The 20,939-nt window shown below is 42.7% G+C and overlaps 1 protein-coding gene across 3 annotated transcripts in view; it reads left to right on the top strand.

The window, feature by feature from the left end:
• The window catches only part of CPED1 (cadherin like and PC-esterase domain containing 1), a 229,261-nt gene that overhangs the window by 184,453 nt on the left and 23,869 nt on the right, over nt 1–20,939 (top strand). For 2 of the 3 annotated variants that reach the window (XM_050936099.1, XM_050936100.1), the window contains one exon: nt 8,483–8,619. In XM_050936099.1, the coding sequence (XP_050792056.1) occupies nt 8,483–8,619 (137 nt within the window). Of the gene's footprint in view, nt 1–8,482; nt 8,620–9,120; nt 9,239–20,939 lie in introns of those variants that run through there. The other variant, XM_050936101.1, reaches the window with a different exon arrangement.

The raw sequence follows: 20,939 nt of genomic DNA, 5'->3' as shown, positions 1-20,939 counted from the left end.
CCCCTTGACTTCAATGGGCTTTCAACCAGGCTGTAACATAATACATAATTACATGTTCAGTATTATTATAATATTACTTATTAGTTTTAAGTGGTGTCCACGTGCTTGGCACTTTGCAAAATATTGAAGAGTCACAGTGGCTGTCCAAGGAAGCTTAAAAACAAGGAAACCAATGCTGCAAAGCTTCTTCATATGAATCAGGCCACAGTAGTCTATGGAAAGTCCATAGACTTATGTGAACAAATATCGCATGGGGCCCTAACAGATCATAGCTTAAAGTTTAATATTATTGGGGCATGGTAGTGTCACTGTAGTTAAGCTTGCGTCATAACATCTGTTCAAAGACTGACCTTTCAAAGTCCTCTAAAATTTACATGCTTTAGTTAGATGTCTTTGAAATTTTGTTCGCCTCTGGAGGGTACCGGGTAAAGCTTGTGACCCAAATTTGGAGTCATTTGAGCTCAGGGTTGCAAAGATTAAAAACTCTGAAAAAATAGCCTTTTAAAAAAAATTCTAGGATGAGTTTTTCTTGGGCAGAGCTAGAAATCAAACTATTGATGTGGTACAAGTCAAAATGGTCTCAATCTGTCTCATTTTACCCAAGATAGTGTGAGTTTCCCACTAAATTTTTGGGGACCCAAAATGAGAACAGAATATAATAAAATGTGCATTTTTACACTGCCCATCTACCAATACAATATACTTTAAACTTGACATTTGTAAGTTCTCTACAATCCAAATGGATAACCAGATCGCTTTCAAATTTGGTGCACTTCATGGGGATGTAGGGTAGCATTAGTGACCCAAGTTTGGGGTTATATCACCAAGAGATTCCTGAGTTACAGCCACCACAAGGAAACTGGTTTCCTTCTGCTGCCTTGTATTGTTAAACTGAGAGGTAGTAATCACACACCCGGCAGAGATTGATGGCTGTGATCTCACCCTTCAATGAACAGAACTCAGGAAAGTTAATCACAAGCCCCCATTTAAAACAAAAGGAGCTTTGGACTGAATGGTTGGAGGTTGCTGTGATTTATGAGTCATGGGTGGCAGTTTGGGGGGTGGGAGTGGGGAATGTAATCAAAGTATTTAGGGGGGTGGGAAACAGACATGTGTATACCTACTGGGAGAGGAAGAGAGGTACAGTGGAGTGTAGGAGTGAGGAAATAAGGAGAGAAAGGTTTGGGGCTTCAGCAAGGGGAGGAGGATTATCAGAAGAGGGATAGATGTGGATGGATGGTAAGGGAGGAGAAAGAGGTTGGGGGTTCAAGTGTGGAAGGCCCCCAGCACTGCCAGTGCACCCAACTGCACCCCAGCCTCCTGCACAACACAGCTTAGTGTACTCCAACTCCCTGCACCAAACCCTCTTCCACCTCCAGCTCTGCAAGTGCACCCCAACACCTTGCACTCCTCAGCTCTGCCAGTGCATCTCAACTCTGTGTGAAAACTATTAATAAGTGTTGGAAGAACATTTATTAGACAATTGGCAGGTTCCTGGCTAATTAGAAAACATGTACTGTATGGCATAGAACCATTCCGAGCTCCAGTACCTCAGTGTTTCTCAGAGTTGGGTGTGCATGTGTGGTTGGGTGGATAGCTGGCTCAGTATACTAATTGCAATGCCTCGGTATCATTCAAATGTCAAAAAGGCAAAATCTATGGCTATTTTGCGTGATGCTCTCTTCATTCGGTACCCATTTCATCCAATATTACTAATTCACAGCTGGTAAAGGGAATAATTATTATATACAAAAATATATGAAGTTGCAGTCCTTTAAAAATACATATGAGTATAGATTCTATATATGTAGATTCTATAGATTTCCTGTTGGCATTGAATAATGCTTCCTATAGACAACATTTGTTATAACATACATCATCATTCACTCAAATCTTTAGCATATGTTTTAGCAGTGGTTCTCAAACTATGGGTCGGGACCCCAAAGGCCTGGCATTACACTTGCTGGGGCCTAGGGCCGAAGCTGAAGCCTGAGCCCCACCACGTGGGACTGAAGCCAAAGCCCGAGCCTCACTACCCAGGGCCAAAGACAAAGCCCGATGGCTTCACCTCTGGGTGGAGGGGCTCAGGTTATAGGCTTCTTGCCTACGGCTGAGCTCTTGGGCTTTGCCCCCTCCCCCCCGCCCATCGTGGTGGGGATTGGGCTTTGCTCACCCCCAGCCCAGGGCAGGGGGGCTCGGGCGGCCTCAGGCATCAGTCCCCCCTCCTGGGATTGTGTAGTAATTTTTGTTGTCAGAAGGGGGTCACGGTGCAATGACGTTTGAGAACCCCTGTGCTATAGGATCGATCTACTTATTTATTAAATATAGGGAGAGCGCTAGTGATTATAGATCACACAGACTGTTTGAAGAAGCTTTCCATATGGTACTTATCTTTTTCAGTCACCAAAGTTTAACTTTTATTGTTCAGATGTGATATTAAGAAGAAAGTTCTGTAAAGGAAGTGCGATCTCAAAAGTTAGTTACTGCCAGAACTTTTATGTATTTGATTTGCAAGAAGAAATTGAAATGTGAGGAAATTAAATGCCCAGTTTTTATACGATTGCTAAATTTAAACCACTCCTCCCCACAAAGAATTTGCCATTAGGGATGCTTTTTAACAACTTTTTACATTGGGAATATTTTTTTAATTCTCTGTGAACAAAACTCCCAGGCCTTAGATTTGAGTCACAACCCAAATTAGGTCAGGAAATTCAAAATAAGACAAACATTCTGTTCTTACTCTGTTATTCTAAAAGGGAGCATAGCAGTAATGGTGTGAACTAGATCCTGTAAGGTACTAACATGGCTGCTATTACCATAGTATCTGAATGCCTGAGAATCTTTAATGTATTTGCCCTCACAGCACCAAGGTGAGGTAGGAACGTTTTAAAGAGGGGAAACTGAAGCACAGAGACTAGCCCAAGGTCACGCAGGAAGTCTGTGGCAGAGCAAGGGTTTGAAGCCAAATCTCCCAAATCCTAGTCTAGTGCCCTAACCCACAGAACCTTTCCTCCCTATGCTGCATAGTGGCAAGTCACCTGCCTAATGAAATCCCTAAATATATAGACACCTCCACCAGTTTGAACAGCAAAAGTTAGAACTCTCGGGCCTGATCCATAGCCCACTCAAGTCAAGGGAAATATGCCTGTTTACTTCAGCAGGCTTTGAATAGGGACCTTTGTGCATCATTCACTAATACAACCTCTAGGCATGTGTGTGTATGTGTACAGTACATAGCAGTGTGAGGTAGGTAGTGCATTACCTTGCACAGTGGCAGGATTATAGGACAAATATTGCCCTTTCTGTGCTCTTGCAAGGGCTTTCCAAGGGCTGACAGGAAAGATTTATGCCAGTTTTATGTGGGAGGACTCTATACTTATCTGTCTGATAAACCAAAACACCCTGCCACTTACTAAATATATTTGCTTCCAGATTTTCCCTCTGTATGTTTGGGGTCACCCCTATGCAAATCCTCTTTCTCATCAAGGTGTCAGGAAGAAACTCTCAAGGTATCTAGGACCCAGCAGTCTTGTTTTCCACAGTCTCATGCTCTGCTATATTTTTATAGATTAAAATTAAACAAGTCCATAGCAGTGTCCAAAATTTTCCTAATCCTGCAAGGGGGCCTGGCACATAAGGCTAATGGGGCTTAGGCTGCCTGAATAAACTTGTGCTTCTAAAAGCTGGACTAGTGTAAGGAGAGCCAGAAAAGTGACAAGTAGATCTTTAGAAGCCTCATTTCTGTTGTTCTGCCTTCCCTGCTCCTGTCCACAGCTTCGCACCCCAGCGTAGTGGTGAGAGCAAACAGCTCAAGCAGCTGACCATTCACCACGACTCCTCAGATCTGTTACCGCAAGCTGCAAAGCACACGGTGACAGTGGCAATCTCTGACATGATGGGTTCTCGGAGCCAAACAGAGCTAGCATTTAGCAAATAAATGAGATCAGTGCAGAGACTCAAATGCATTACGCTCTGTTCAAGTCAAGTTGAAAGTGGGTTGACAGCAACAGAGACTGAACTAATGTTTCTCCTCAGAAATAGTAAAGCATGGGTGTAAGCAGTGGAAGATCCCCCCTAAAACTGTCTTACTTATGTGCCTCAACACCTGTTTGGAGAGACCATCTCCAGGAGGGGGTTCTGCAACCATTTCATCCTTGGCCTCTCTGTCGAGACTGGCAAATCTGCCGAAAGTGACAGCAGTTTTTCTGATGTGTCCACTAGAAATCGGACTGAGACAGCAATCATATCACATAGGCCATTGAACAGCCATTAGATAGAAGTGACATGGAATCACTACTGATCTATGCAGGACTTGCAAAAATAAGATTAAAACGTTTACATCTGGATCGCATTGCCAGTCCCCCTAAATCTCGTAGCCCTTCTGATTTAGTGTGACTCAATACCCTATATGCTATGGATCTCTTCGGGATCTCTGGTTTTTCTTGAGCTGTCGGATGCCCACAAATATGTAGCTATTGCTCAGAAGTCCCCTGAAAAGCATATTCCTGAGCCTACAATTTTGAAATAAACCATTCAGTTAAATCAGCACTGACTGAATTCTTGTAACGAACAAGAAAAAAATGTACCAAGCAAGGAATTGAAGAATCCACAGGCATTTGCTTATCTGCAAAGATTCCTCCTCCATACTGCACAACCAATACATTGACCTTACCCTTATCAGGATAGACTTGAAGCCAAGACTTCATGCTATTTATCCTTACTGGAGTAGCAGTATTGAACCTGATCCAACCTCTGTTTGTTGAGTCTCTTTACCCACTTGACCCACCTTATAGCAAGTTACATACCTTCAATTTGTTTGAACTTACAACTGCTATGTCACTTGCACTTATCAGTGTTAAGTTGCCAGTGTGTCTTCCAGATAAGTTGGCCCAGAGGTGTCAGATTATGGAAGGTAATGCACGTATGTGAGGTGTTTCATCAGCTCTGGCCATATGACTATTGTAACCGGCCCCACTGCAGGGAGTCGCTCTGGGTATGTCTACACAGCAAAGAAAAACCTGCAGCTGGCTCATGCCAACTGACTGGGGTTCGCTGTGGGTTTTTCTTTGCTGTGTTGTAGACACACCCTCTGAGTGCTGTGGAACAGCAGTCCTCTACATGGCTGGTAGCGTTCTGGGCATAACACAGGCTTAGCGGCAAGTGCTAGAGGAGCTCCATGCACTAGGCCCTTCAGTCTCTAGCCCTTGGTGTGTTTCCATAAGTACAGCATCTGAGGAATAGCGAAGGATGCCAGCAATAAATGGTGCAATTAACGATTGCTTTAAGTTACATTAAGTTAAGTTCCTAACACAGCCTCTGAGGACAGTCCAGTATGGGGTAAGGAGGTGGGACCCCTATGGCCTGGTGCCAAAGGTACTCACTCCAGGCCACTGCTCTCCTGCAGGCTGTCACGCACAGGCCTGCAGAGCCCCCAGCCAGAGCCCAGTCCTCTTGTCCAGCACCTATACTCTTAGTCAGGCCTGTCCATATGCTCACTTCCCCCCCCCCACCCCGCAGGATACTTCTGGGTTTCTATCTGGTACAACTGCCACTTGACCCTTTGCCAGCAAGAGGCTGCTTTCCAAACTGGCTCCCAGATCCCAACCTGTCTGGCCTTCTCTTTGCCACCACCTCCCAGCCCGCTGCCTCCAGCTGGTTGCTCTTTATCTAACACAACCTCCGGGTCCCCTCTAGCCTTTAGCAATACTTCCTTTTCTTGTGCTGGAGGGGTTATGGATCCCTCTATTGGCTGGATGTTGCAGTGGGGAAGTAACGATGCCCAGTAATGAGCCAACAGGTTCAGACAGATCTTAGAAAGTAGTTGTCAATGAGAAATCATCATCAAATGGGTATGTTCTAGTGGGGTTCTGCAGGGTTCTAGTCCCAATTTTGTTCAACATTTTCATCAGTGATCTGGAGGTAAATTTAAAATCACTGATAACATTTGCAGAGGAGACAAAGAGTGGTGGAGTGGTATATAACTTGAGGGCAGGGTAGTCATACAGAGGGATCTGGGTTGCTTGGTAAGCTGGGTCCATTCAAACACACTGTATTTTAATATAGTCAAATGCAAGGTCATACCTCTAGGATCAAAGAATGCAACCCGTACCTCCTGAATGGGGGACTGTATTCTGAAAGCAGAGACTCTGAAAAGGATTTAGGCATTATAGTGGACAAGCAACTCAACGTGATTGGCCAGTGCAGTGGTGTGGCAAAGAAGGCTAATGGGATCTATGGATGTATAAACAGGAGCACTGAGTAGGAGTTAGGTGGTGATTTTACCTCCTTACACAGCATTAGTGAGGCTGATACTGGAATACTGTGTACAGTTCTGGTGTCTACATTTCATAAATTAGAGAGGGTGCAGAAAAGAGTCAGAAAAATTATTGCGGGCTGAAAAAAAAGCCTCACAGAGAGAGATTAAAGAGCTTGAGAGGTGACTTGATTATGGTTTATAAGGTACCTTCATGGGAATAAAGTATTGGGTTATAAAGGGCTCTTTAACCTAGTGGAGAAAGGTAGAACAAGAACCAATGGCTGGAAATTAAACCCAGACAATTTAAAAATAGAAATAAGTCACAACCATAACAACAGTGAGGAGGTTCACCATTGGAGCAAACTACTAAGGGAAGTGGTGGATATGCCGTCTCTGATGTCTTCAAATCAAGACTAGACGCCTTTCTAGAAGAAGCGATTTAGTTAAACATAAGTTATTGGTCTCAGTATAGGAGTAACTGGATGAAATTCTGTGGTCTATACAGGATGTCAGACTAGATGATCGAATGATCCCTTCTGGCCTAAAACCTAGGAATATATGAAGATGATTTGAGCCTCAATTGCATCCCAACTGAAAATGTAGAAGGGCTGATCTCAGTCCTAAGGGAATCTTCTGGGAAAAACGATTGTTAATAATAGTTTTTCCTGTTACTGAGAAGTTAAAACAAATAAATCAATAACCACTTACAAGGCTCAGTTTAATATTGTAAGCCTGCCACTGCAGAAGCAGCTGCCAGCACCTTCTACAGAGAGGATGCTGCAGTAAAAGAAACCGCTGTTGTAGAAGAGAGGTTGTCAAATACCGACGACCAGGACTATACTGCAAATTTTTGCTGGCTGGCTACGTTAGTAGGGGGTGTGAAGAGGTGTGATGTGTGCCCAACACAGCTGTGCCAGCAAAAGCCCTACTTTTGATATGGTTAAACTGGCAAAGGTGCATTTTTACTAACGGAGTTTGTTTCTCCAGAGTGGGGATGGGTGGGTTGCAGTTCGCACCAGCAACGTCTTCCTAGTGTAGAACTGGCCTCATGAGGGCTGAGCACTTTCAGGTCTCTTCAACTCTCTTCAGAGCCTGAGGGTGTCTCTATGTGGTAAGTTAGTGTGGAGCAAGCCAAGGTGTGACTCTATAGTGCACTGGTTGGCCATACACTGAATCACCTTGTAGATCCTGCTACTAGGCACTAAAAGTTTTGTAGAGCATTTTGACATAGTGCATTTGAAACAGGAGTATGTCAAAGTGCACTAGGGAATGTTTAGTGCATGGTAGTGGGGTCCACACAGAGAATAAGTGCTTGGCAAGCTGGTGTGCTGTATAGAGTCACACACTGGCTTGCTGTGCATTAACTCACTATAGAGATACACCCTTAGTTCTATTAATTTTCACTAAGACTCAGGGGTAAAATTTTAAAAAGCACATATGTAACTTAGGGCACATCTACACTTAAAACGCCGCATTGATGTGGCTGTGGCACCATAGTGCTTTAATAAAGATGCTCTAAGCTTATGGAAGAGAGCTCTCCCATCAGCTTGGTTAATCCACCTACCCAAGAAGTGGTAGCTATTGCGATAGGAGACATGGTGCTGTCTCCGGGCGGGGGGGATAGGGGGATAGGTCAGTATAATTACGTCACTCAGAGTGTGGATTTTTCACACCCTTGAGCGATGTTGTTATACTGATGAAGGTCTGTAGTGTAAACCACATCTTAGGAACCTAAGTCCTATTTTCAAAAAAACGACATAGGCATTTAAGAATCTAAATCTCATTAACTCTCAGTGAGACCTTAGCACCAAAGTCACTTTTGAATATGGGACTTAGGCTCCTCAGTCACTCAAGCACTTTTAAAAATTCTACTCCGCATCTTCATCTCTGTCTCGTTTTTGTGCATTACCCACTTGAATCATGCTTCCTTTCCTAGCAAGGATTGGCTGGTACAAGGAAGGAAAACTAGGAATGAGCCAAATTACAACACTGGACCTGGACATTCCCAAATTTTTCAGGTGAAGCAAAAATACCAGTGTTTGCTAACTGAAAAAGGAGCTAGCACCGGAGCAAGAAATACCATTTTCAAGCTTCCAAAATAACAGAGAGTTAAAAATTATTAAAACCTACAAGAGACAGAACTAGACATTCATTAAATAGTAAGAGTACCTTAGCCTGCTGACAAAAATATGTAGGAGAGTCAAAAGACAATTTGCTCTTTTTCAGGGCAGTGGATAGTGCCTTGCCTCAGCTGTTCTGACAACAGAACCTGTGACTGGCGAGAAATAACATGGCAGCCACACAACTGTCAGTATTCTGTCCTGACTAAGCCAGAGCTCCAGCAATGTGTAGAAGGCAGAAAGGTATGTAACCAATTTATCTTTTTCACCTCCTGTATCTGTAACAGAAGATAAATCATCCACATCTATTTACACTGAACTTTATTGTCCTGAAGTTCTTTACAAATGTGAAGAAATATGCAGTGTGATTAGTGTATAAGAAAAATAACTTATTATAACATTGCTAGAGAAATGTTAGAAGAGATTCAAATCACAATGACAAACAATGATTATGTAGAACTGAACCTCTTATAATGTATATTTTTATGCTGCCATTTGACATAGACCTTCTGTTGATATTAATGAAATTTCAGGACATAACAGATAGATGGCTATGAAATACCTGTAGTGCATTTGGCAGTAGTAAGCATGTAAGCCTTACAAGTGAAAAATAATTTGCATTGTTGTGAGAGACTGACACATACTTTGCATGCAAGCTTTGTTTCTTCTGTTGTATACCTCATGCATGGCATTGCTTGTGCATACTAATCTTACAAAGTCTTCTTGCACATTCTTTTCTTATAGTGAAACTTCTAAGGTGATTGCTTGGAAATACAGTGTCTTCTTAATAGGCATGGTATGACTGTATAACATTTGAGAGAGATCTCTGAGCTGAGATTCAGTTACAATTACTGGGAATACAAGTGTCCAGAAAGTAAGTAATGGTTATAAAGATTTTTGACAATATATTTCCTAGGTAAAAAAAATGTCTTTTGGAATAAACTAGAGACCTTCTCTATTCAGAAAAAAATAATTACTCTTTTGTATTTTTCTTCCTTCCTTTCTTCTTAACTGGCCACTTCTCAGCCAGCACAAGGTCCTTCATTGAAATCTGGCTTCTTTCTCTCTTTGTTTTTTTCCCTGAAATGAGGACTCTTCTGGATTGGGCAAATCCAGCTGTGGACAGATTCTGCTATCAGTTACACCTGCATAAATTGGAGTGGCTCCACTAAAGCCATTTCATTTCTGGACCAGGTGCTAGGGAGAATACTTGCCCCTAATTTACGGTGCATCTAGCTCCAAATGTCCCCGTTATTAAAAGAGAAGAGGGCCTGGGACATTGTAGACAGTTCCCAACAGGATAATAGTCTGCTACTATCTTGAAGCAATCACTGCTGAATGATCTAGGACAGGCTCAGGGCTCTCTCAGCTGGAGCAATGTCATGGTAATAATGGGACAGTTTGCAAGGGAATGGGATTTTTTTAAAGTTAAAATACACTTTTCATGCAAGCGTGAATGCACACTTTGCCACATTGTTGCTGAGTTCTTAGCCAATGGGCCCAATTCCAATCTGAGTTACACTGGTGTAAATCCAGATTAACTGCATTTCCATGGGGAAAAGAGGAATTCACTGCTTCAGGCAGGGGAGCAGTACTGAAATAACTCCACAGAACCTTCAAAGCTTTAGCATTCCCTTTCATGGAGGGCATGGACCAGAGACAGTGCATCAAATTCTCCAGCTCACTCCCAGTTTACTGCCTGTTGCTGCACTCGGAGCCACCATGAAATTAGACTCCATATCAGGCTGTGAGTGTGGATGCCTTCCATGGCTTCTTCACATCCTTCTCCCATATGCGTAGCAGAATTGTGCCAAAGAGTGGGAGTTGGATTTGCCCCCATGTACAACACAGTCACCTTTGGAGTGGTTGAGGTCACAGATGAAGAGTTTGATAGCCTCAGCCTAGTCCTTAAGGTATGTGGCTATTTGTTCACATCAATAACCTACCACAAGTTGGCCAGCGAGTCAAAGGCTGTAGATAACAAGGGAGCAGCATGTCCCAGTGAAGGTGCATTTTCAGAACTGAGTTGGGAAGTGTACAGAGTGCCTAGTCACCCAGTGCATGACTGACCAGTACAACACTCCCTCCCTCTCACCAGCACCAAAATCAGTCCCAACATTTGTTAAAGGGTCCATTAAAATAGAAGTATGCATGCCTGAAGTTCGTGAGCCTGATTCTAATCTCAGCTCTGGTGGTGTAAATCTTGAGTAACTCCATTGAAGGCAGTGATTTACACCAGTGTCAGATCAGAATCAGGCCCCATGTAAACTGCATTGACACTCTGTTAATGATAAAGACAGTAAACGGGGAAAGTGCAACCGGGTGGCTCACTCCTTAATGGCTGGAGGTTAGTTCCTGCCCTGATTACAGAATGAGCCCCTCTGAAAGGAATCAGGCAATTCCAGTATAAAAGCAGCAGAAAGCTGCGGTGCCGGGGCGGGGAGGAATGCAGGAAATAGTGGCTGTCTCTGTAGAGTATGTAAAGACAATGAAGGCTCCTGCAGGGCCCTGAGTCAGCAGGTAGGAAGGCATCAGTGGGGAGGGCTTGTATAGAAGGACAGTCTCCAGGCATCAGAGGAGTAGCCATGTTAGTCTGGATCTGTAAAAGCAGCAAAGAATCCTGTGGCACCTTATAGACTAACAGATGTTTTGGAGCATGAGCTTTCGTGGGTGAATACCCACTTTGTCAGATGCACGCATTCACCCACAAAAGCTCATGCTCCAAAACATCTGTTAGTCTATAAGGTGCCACAGGATTCTTTGCTGCTTTTACAGTCTCCAGGCAGGAGGCATAAAACCAGACCCTGACAGAGGACAGTCTGTGCCCAGCTGAAACTGGGATGAGGGCTTAGAGAGTTTGTAGGGTTGCCAATTCTCCAGGATTGTCCTGGAGTCTCCAGGAATTAAAGATTCATCTTGCATTAAAGATTCTGTCATGTAATAAAATCTCCAGGAATTCCTCCAACCAAACTTGGCAACCCAAGGAGTTTGTACTTCTCTTTTGTAAGGCTATGTTATTTTGGATTATCAAAAGAGAGACACTGAACTGTGGTTGGGGCCTGAAGGGCCAGTGGACCTGAGCACTGCATAAACTGGACCCCAGGGGGAAATGTATAATTTCCTTTGGACTGTGTGGCGTTTAAGTCCTGAAGAAGGAGCAAACAGAGGCAGGGCAGTGCTGAAGTACCCCTGGCTCCAAGGGAGTACTCTGGAGGCAGTTGACTCTATTATAATAAGCAATTAGAAAACTCTGTAAAGCTAAAAGATTTGTCAAATAACCTTCCATGGGGCAGAAATCTGTTGACTGGATGCTCTTGTCTCAGCACAGACATTTGTTTGAGACAGTTCTTTTAACGAGTCTGTTCTTTGTTAAAATCAAATTTCTGTGGCGTTTTAGCTTTTGTTATATTTCTCCAGTACACCTTAATTTTTCTTTCCCTCTGGTATTATTTTTATTTTGTCTTTGCAATGAGATTAACTCTCTGAAGTATTTTGGGATAGTTTGAGCATAAGTGACTAAATCAAATACGGGCAGATCTTGGATCGTGTGAGTAGATGCTCTGCAGTAGGAGGGACTTGTTCCCATGTGAGTTGACTGAGTGGGAATGGCCCTAAAGTTGTTTTGCATTGGACTGTCAGGGACTGATCACATTTAGGTACCTTTGCACCTCTCTGTAAAAGGGCCTTCATGTAAGTGAGAATCAAGTCCTAAATACTGTGTTGTTAATTAGGTGTTCTTCTAAAAGGACTCTATTAAATGTTCTGCATATTTTAATGCATTTATACTTTAACAGTTTTGTTCCTTTTGAAAGGTGTTTAAGTGGACAGTATCAGTACTGTGCATATTTTTTGTGAATGATCATGTTTATATCGCATGACATTTTGATAACCATCATATAAATATTTACATCTCCCAAATCCTGATATTAATTTCAAACTGTTATGTACATTAGTGACCTCCACAAGTGCTCAAAGCTAAATTCCACCCAGACTAATGTGGTTATTTCTATAATACAATACGCAAAATATTTCAAAGCTGAAATGTACAGGGAGATTAGAAGAAGAAGAAAGGAGCAATATACATATACTATATATATACATATACTATACTATGCATATAAAATGATGGGGTCTAAATTAGCTGTCACCACTCAAGAAATAGATCTTGGAGTCATTGTGGATAGTTCCCTGAAAACATCCAGTCAGTTGGGAATCATTAAGAACGAGATAGATAATAAGATAGAAAATATCATATTGCTTCTATATAAATCCCTGGTACGCCCACATCTTGAATACTGCATGCCGATGTGATCATCCCATCTCAAAGAAGGTATATTGCAATTGGAAAAGGTTCAGAAAATGGCAACAAAAATCGTCAGGGGTATGGAACGGCTTCCATATGAGGAGTGGTTCATAAGATTAGGACTTTTCAGCTTGGAGAAGGGGGGGACTAAGGAGGGATATAACAGAGCAGGGGTAGGCAACCTATGACATGCGTGCCGAAGGCAGCACGCAAGCTGATTTTCACTGGCACTCATACTGCCTGGGTCCTGGCTACCAGTCCGGGGGGCTCTGCATTTTAATTTAATTTTAAATGAAGCTAAACGTTTTTAAAACCTTATTTACTTTACATACAACAATAGTTTAGTTATATATTATAGACTTAGAGAAAGAGACCTTCTAAAAACCTTAAAATGTATTACTGGCACGCGAAACCTTAAATTAGAGTGAATAAATGAAGACTCGGCACACCACTTCTGAAAGGTTGCCAATCCCTGTAATAGATGTTTATAAAATAATGACTGATATGGAAAAAGTAAATAAGAAAGTGTTATTTACTCCTTCTCATAACAAAAGAACTAGGGGTCACCACATTAAATTAATAGGCAGCAGGTTTAAAACAAACAAAAGGAAGTATTTTTTCACACAATGCACAGTCAACCTGTGGAACTGCTTCCCAGAGGGTGTTGTGAAGGCCAAGGCTATATCAGGGTTCAAAAAAGAACTAGATAAGTTCATGGAGGATAGGCCCGTCAATGGCTATTAGCCAGGCTGAACAGGGATGGTGTCCTTAGCACCTGTTTGCCAGAAGTTGGGAATGAGTGGCAGGGGATGAATCACTTGATTACCTGTTCTGTTCATTCCCTCTGGGGCACCTGGCATTGGCCACTGTTGAAAAACAGGATACTGGGCTATATGGACCTTTCTGACCCAGTATGGCCATTCTTATGTTCTAGAAATGCCAAAATAAGTTGGGGTCTGAGGGGTGGGAGGGGTTTAGAGTGCTGTGCAGTTTCTATTGCCATCTGTTGCTGATAAATAAAGACTCTGCATAATTCAGTCATGGCTCCCCCACTCAAAAGTAATATGCTCATCTGATCTATCTACCTATCTATTCTAGAATTTTGTATGAGCTCCCTCACCACTGTAAATTATAATACCGAGCAAATATAGCAATTTTCATCTCTAGAGCTCAAAGTGCTTTACAACGTATCATTATCAACAGATGGGCAAACTGAGTCACAGAGAGGAAGTGACTTGCCCAAAGTCATCCAGCAGGCCAATGGCAGCAACAGGAACAAATTGAGTCCAATGTTCCACCGACCCAGTCATATTGCCACCATAGTATCTGAGCTCTGATCTCAAGTATATCTCATATATAAAACCTTTATATATAAACAACAAAAACTTGATTGATTTTTTATTTCACAACTTCTCTCTCTATATAGGTCTTATATATCTGTGTGTATGTGACTAACATGATTGCCTTAGCTGGAACAATGGCCTCAACTGAATTATCTTTGGAAGTCTCCCATCAAAGTACTAACTTGGCCTGACCCAACTAACTTGGCCTGACCAACTTGACTTTTGAACTGTGTTAATCTTGTCATAAGGAACAAAATAAACAGGCTTGGACACAGTTAGCATTTGAATAGGAAAAGCCAATTTAGGCAGGAAGTGATGTTCATGATTTATTAGGTTGAAAGCTTTCCTCTGAGTCAGTACTGAACTAGTGCCTCAGTATGGTGTTGCTGGATACTGTTCTCCTGGAGGTGATTTCTTACAGCTGAGATGTAATACTGAGGACCTCAACATCTATGGTTATGTAAAATCCCTACGGCACTAAAAATAAATAAATAAATGAATAAATAAAAAGTAGGGATGTTAATTCCAATATCTCTTGTCAAATTCCAGTGAAAATATTTTAAAAATAAATTCTTTACCTTCTATCCTGAATTGTTGTGTAATGTGTCTGTGCACTGGTAATAGTTGCTTTGCTTAACCTATGAGAGACTGGGATTTCAGAGACAGAGGGTACGTCTACACTACAGGATTATTCTGATTTTACATAAACCGGTTTTATAAAACAGATTGTATAAAGTCGAGTGCATGCGGCCACACTTAGCACATTAATTCGGCTGTGTGCGTCCATGGTCCAAGGCTAGTGTCGATTTCCAGAGCGTTGCACTGTGGGTAGCTATTCCGTAGCTATTCCATAGTTCCTGCAGTCTCCCCAGCCCCTTAGAATTCTGGGTTGAGAGCCCACTGGCTGATGGGGCAAAAATCATTGTCGCGGGTGGTTCTGGGTAAATGTCGTCAGTCATTCCTTCCTCCGGGAAAGCAACGGCAGACAAATCATTTCACACCCTTTTTCCCTGGATTGCCCTGGCAGACGCTATAGCACGGCAACCATGGAGCCCATTCAGCTTTTTTTTTTTTTACAGTCACCGTATGTGTACTGGATGCTGCTGACAGAGGCGATACTCCAGCGCTACACAGCAGCATTCAATTGCTTTTGCATGATAGCAGAGACGGTTATCAGTCGTTCTGCACCGTCTGCTGCCGATGTAAATTGGCAATGAGATGACGGTTATCTGTCGTTCTGTACTGTCTGCTGCTATCATGGGTGCCCCTGGCTGAGATCGGCTGGGGGCACAAAGACAAAACTGGGAATGACTCCGAGTCAATCCCTCCTTTATGGTTTCTAAAAATAGAGTCAGTCCTTCCTAGAATATGGGGCAAGCGTGCTAGAGAACCAGTGTATCAGAGAGCACAGCTGCTCCGTTCCAGATCCCACAGAAATGATGGGCTGCATGCCATTCACGGGGGGTGCCCCTGCAACAACGCCACCTGTTGCTTCCCTCCTCCCCCAACCTTCCTGGGCTACCGTGGCAGTGTCCCCCCCATTTGTGTCATGAAGTTATAAAGAATGCAGGAATAAGAAACAGTGACTTGTTAGTGAGATAAAATGAGGGGGAGGCAGCCTCCCGCCGCTATGACAGTCCAGGCAGGACATTAAGCGGTGCGGGGGACAGGAGCCCAGCATGCCACTGCTATGACAGTCCAGGCAGGACAGAATCTTTTCTTTACACAGGAAAGAGAGCGGGCTGATGGAGCTCAGCCCCCAGTTGCTATGATAAGGATGGTTACCAGCCGTTCTGTGCCATCTACTGGGAATGACCGAGAATAATTCCTATTTTCACCCAGGCGCCCCAGGCCAGCCTCACCTGAAGCCAGCCAGGAGCACTCACGGGTTGATAACCAGGACGGCTACCAGTCCTACTGCACCGTTTGCCACCGGGCAGGGGAGAGGAGTGGATACTGCTCTTCACTGCTGCAGCATCGCGTCTACCAGCAGCATTCAGTAGACATAGGGTGACATTGAAAGAAGTCAAGAAACGATTTCTTTCCCTTTTCTTTCACATGGTGGGGGGAGGGATTAAATTGACGATCTATTCCCTGAACCACACCGGACAATGTGTTTGAACCTACAGGCATTGGAAGCTCAGCCAAGAATGGAAATACTTTTTGGAGACTGCTGCGGACTGTGGGATAGCTGGAGTCCTCAGTACCCCCTCCCTCCCTCCATGAGCGTCCATTTGATTCTTTGGCTTTCTGTTACGCTTGTCACGCAGCACTGTGTAGCCTGGAGATTTTTTTCAAATGCTTTGGCATTTGGTCTTCTGTAACGGAGCTCTGATAGAACAGATTTGTCTTCCCATACAGCAATCAGATCCAGTATCTCCCGTATGGTCCATGCTGGAGCTCTTTTTGGATTTGGGACTGCATCGCCACCCGTGCTGATCAGAGCTCCACGCTGGGCAAACAGGAAATGTAATTCAAAAAGTTTGCGGGGCTTTTCCTGTTTACCTGGCCACTGTATCCGAGTTCAGATCGCTGTCCAGAGCGGTCACAGTGATGCACTGTGGGATACCGCCCGGAGGCCAATACCGTCGATTTGCGACCACACTAACCCTAATCCGATATGGTAATACCGATTTTAGCACTACTCCTCTCGTTGGGGAGGAGTACAGAAACCGATTTAAAGAGCCCTTTATGTCGATATAAAGGGCCTTGTAGTGTGGACGGATGCACCGTTAAATCGGTTTAACTCTGCTAAAATCGGTATAAACACGTAGTGTAGACCAGGCCAGATTAAATTAAATAGGTTGCATGAAGTTTGAAAATAACTTTGGCCTCTTTTTGGATCAAAGTCAGCAAATCTAAGAACATCAGATATACATTCTAAGATCATTACTGTGACTTCTTCATGTTTCATAGGGAAACAATAGAATGCAGTTTTAACTTTTTTTTATTCACATTTCTAAAATAAAATTATATTGTATTGTGTCCATCCCATAACTTCTCTATAAATAAAATGTAGAGAATACTTGGATTTTAGTTTAGTTTTTCTTACTTCAACCTAGTTTTATTTCTTGTATTAAAATCTGTGTGTATTTCAGAGATAATTTATAAAATGTATTTGATTCTTTATAACAGAAATCTGATTCACCCTGGCTATGTTTTCCAGCTGTCTTTGCTTTGTCATTTAACTAGTTTTTAACTTTCGTATGTGTGAGTCAGTTCTGTTTCATGGGAACTTCAGACCACCTGTGGTGAAAGAATAAGACACAAATTGGTTGTGACATGAAACAGGATATAAATTCCCCAAACCTGTTTATAAGGGGTCTTATTTTTCTTTATGGTGTGTTAGCAGCACTAATCCATCACGTTTGCATTTCAAATACAAGAAACAGGAAAGTGATCTAAAAGATTGAAACTGAAGGAAATTTCTGCATGGAGGAATTCTCATTCAGCCAGCTTCTAGTATTTGTAGTCTCTTTGCCTTTGAACTCCTGGTTAAGGCAAATTGAACGCAGGCTACATTACACTGTAGATTCTAGTCGCTGGGGGAATTATGTGTGCATAACCTAGTTATATCAAAGAAATGTGCAATCAAAATAGAGGATAAATTTGTATTACATCTGTGTGACACAACCCCATATAACTGTATCATTAATGAGTTTTCACTGTAAGATTTATGAGACTTATTAAAGCATGGCACTAATTATTATACAAGGTAACTTTTTAAAAGATGTCATAGGAAAGAGATTCTAAGAGCTAACTAGCCATTCAGTTAGCAATGCACAGAAATCTGACCTAAATAACCAGGAAAAAAGGGTTGTATTTTGTTTATCATTCTAAAATACTATTCCAACTTTAGCCCTGTAATAAAATACCTGTGAGCCATGTGTAATTAAGAACAGAAAATATGAAAAGGCAACATTTGTTGAAGTACTTGAAATTCAGCTGTTAAAACAGGGACTCTAGTTTACATTTTCTGAATAATGTCTTAGGGTTAAGTGGTGTTTTGGACTTAAAGGTGTTTAAATTTCATAAATGTGGTTAATTTATAATGATAGGTCTGGCTAAGAAGTGGAATTCCACTATTCTTATACAATTTATTGACGCCTGTTTGGTCATAATGAGAATTTTTCACACTAAACCTTTGCAACCAAAGACACTGAAACACATCTGTCTCTGCAGAAATGTTGCACTATAAGAAGTAAAAATGTGATCCTGTAGTCCTCATGCAGATAAAATTCCCATTTACTTGAAGACTGCAAGGAACAATTGTAAAGAAACCAAGTAAACACGGAATCATTCATTTGTGAATGTCACACAGCTAATCATCCGATCTTATACAGAGCCCCTCTGCTGAGGTATTTCCATTATATGCTGTAGGCCAGATGCAGAACTGGGGTAAACTGGTGCAACTGAACTGATGCAAATCGTGCTATGGCTACTGCACATTTGATTACATTCAGGGCTTAAATTCAACTGGAGCTGTCCGGAGCCCAGCTCCAATAAATATATTCACAGCTCTGGGGGACCACAAGCTGGTTTCAGGGGCTCCAGAGGGCCCTGCAGCTGAAGCCGGGTGTGTCATAACTTAGTCCCAGATTTGGACCTTAGCGTCCAAAATATGGGGGTTAGCATGAAAACCTCCAAGCTTAGTTACCAGCTTGGACCTGGTACTGCTGCCACCACCCAAAAAATTAGAGTGTTTTGGGGCACTCTGGTCCCCCCAAAAACCTTCCCTGGGGACCCCAAGACCCAAATCCCTTGAGTCTCACAGCAAAGGGAAATAAACCTTTTCCCTTCCCCCCCCCGCTCCAGGTGTTCCTGGAGAGAGACACAGAAGCAACCTCCGTGAATCTAAGCAGAGGGAGTCCACCCTCTCTAATTCCAGTCCTGGAAGCAAAAGCACTTCCCTCTTCACCCAGAGGGACTGCAAAGTCAGGCTAGTAAATTTAACACACACAGATTTCCCTCTGACTTCTTCCTCCCACCAATTCCCTGGTGAGCTGCAGACTCAATTCCCTGGAGTTCCTCACTAAAGAAAAACTCCAACAGGTCTTAAAAGAAAGCTTTATATTAAAAAGAAAGAAAAATACATACAAATGGTCTTTCTGTATTAAGGTGACAAATACAGGGTCAATTGCTTAAAAGAAATATGAATAAACAGCCTTATTTAAAAAGAATACAATTCAAAGCACTCCAGCAACTATATCCATATAAATACAAAGAAAACAATAGAAACCTTACTGTCTTACTATATTTGTACTCACAACTTGTAAACAGAAGATTAGAAAGCAGGAAATAGAAATCCTTCTCATAGCTGAGAGAGATTCCGGCAGAAGACCAAGAACAAAGGACTCACACACAAAACTTCCCTCCACCCAGAGTTGAAAAAATCCTGTTTCCTGATTGGTCCTCTGGTCAGGTGCTTCAGATACTTATTTCCAGGTGAAAGAGACGTTAACCCTTAGTTATCTGTTTATGACAGGGTGCACCTCCCACAGAAATGAAGAACCAAGCCCCAGCACGCCTCCTGTGGGGTGGAAACCTCCAGCCCCAGCACCTCCTGCAATGCTGAAGCCTTGACTTCTAGTGCTCAGGGCCGGTTTTATGATCCGCTGGGCCCAACTGGAGTACTTGGCAGTGGTACGGGGCTTCGGCTGCTCCGGGTCTTCCGTGTCACCGAAGAACCCCCCCACTGCCAAAATGCCACTGAAGACCCCCAGAGCAGGGCCCCCTTAGGCGCGGGGCCCTCTTTGGCGCAGAGCCCGATTCCAGGGAAATGGGAGAATTGGCATAAATTCGGCCCTGCTGGTGCTCCCCAGCCACCCCTGTGAGACTAAAGCCCTGAGACCCCTGCCCTACAGCTGAAGCCCGGAGCCCCACCATCTCACAGGGCAGAAGCTTTAATAAAAATAATTACGTGACGATTTATTTTTTGTGAATGCTGTGCAATTTATTTTTGTGGTAATTATTGGAAATTAACATATTTACGTACTGAATATGGAGAGCACGACAGATACGGGCAGCTGACGCAGAATGTAAGCAAGCACATCTTTCTGATGTAATCAACAAGGGCGAAGGTCCTTAGATAATCACACCTGATTTATGTGTATGGTTAACTTCTGTGTACAGTACTCAATTCCCCAGCATGAGTCCAAAAAATTAAATCACTGTTTTTCACAAGAAAAAGGAAACTCTGATTCAGAGGCCAGTGGGGAAGTTAATGGCACTGTTGTTTGTCAGGATGAAGAGGCAGTACAGAGCATCCCTGATGAGCAAGAAGAACGTGACGATAAACTGGAATGTGGTGGGAGTGACCTACTGCTGTGTTAATCAGACAGCCAAAAAAATGTTTTTTTGTGAAAAAAAAAATTGTGATTAAATGTTAGAAAAGGTAATCTGGGTTGCAACATCTGTGCAAAAGTACAGTCTCTCAGAATTATGAGCAGAGGTTAAAGCTTGGGCTAATTCTGATGTTTCAAGGTATGGGAACAGCAAATGAAAACAAATGACGTCTCTGAGGAAAAAGATCTATGAACACAAAGTCTCGGAGTCACAAAGCTGCAGAAGATAGAGGGAGGCAGAGAAAGATATATTGATAGTATGTCAAGTGCCAGGGCAGTCACAGCATATTGAAGCTATGTGAGGAGTATTCCATGCTGCATGCAAACTGGCAAAACAAAATTGTCCCTCCTACAATTTTGAAACAGAAATTGATATGGACTAAATATGGGGTGAATTCTGCACTCAGACATCATCTGCACTAGCATACAGCAGCACATTGTGGAGGAAAATAAGAAAAAAATATTTAAAAATGGAATATCTCATAAGTGCAAAATCACACTGATGATTGATGAGTTAACTACTTTGAGCCAGGCTTCCACTCTTATCACCTACATACGATTTGCAACGGAGGA

This window comes from Gopherus flavomarginatus, chromosome 1 (genome assembly GCF_025201925.1).
Source record: "Gopherus flavomarginatus isolate rGopFla2 chromosome 1, rGopFla2.mat.asm, whole genome shotgun sequence".
NCBI classification, from domain to species: domain Eukaryota; kingdom Metazoa; phylum Chordata; order Testudines; family Testudinidae; genus Gopherus; species Gopherus flavomarginatus.
This window is presented reverse-complemented; position numbering and strand designations above follow the sequence as displayed.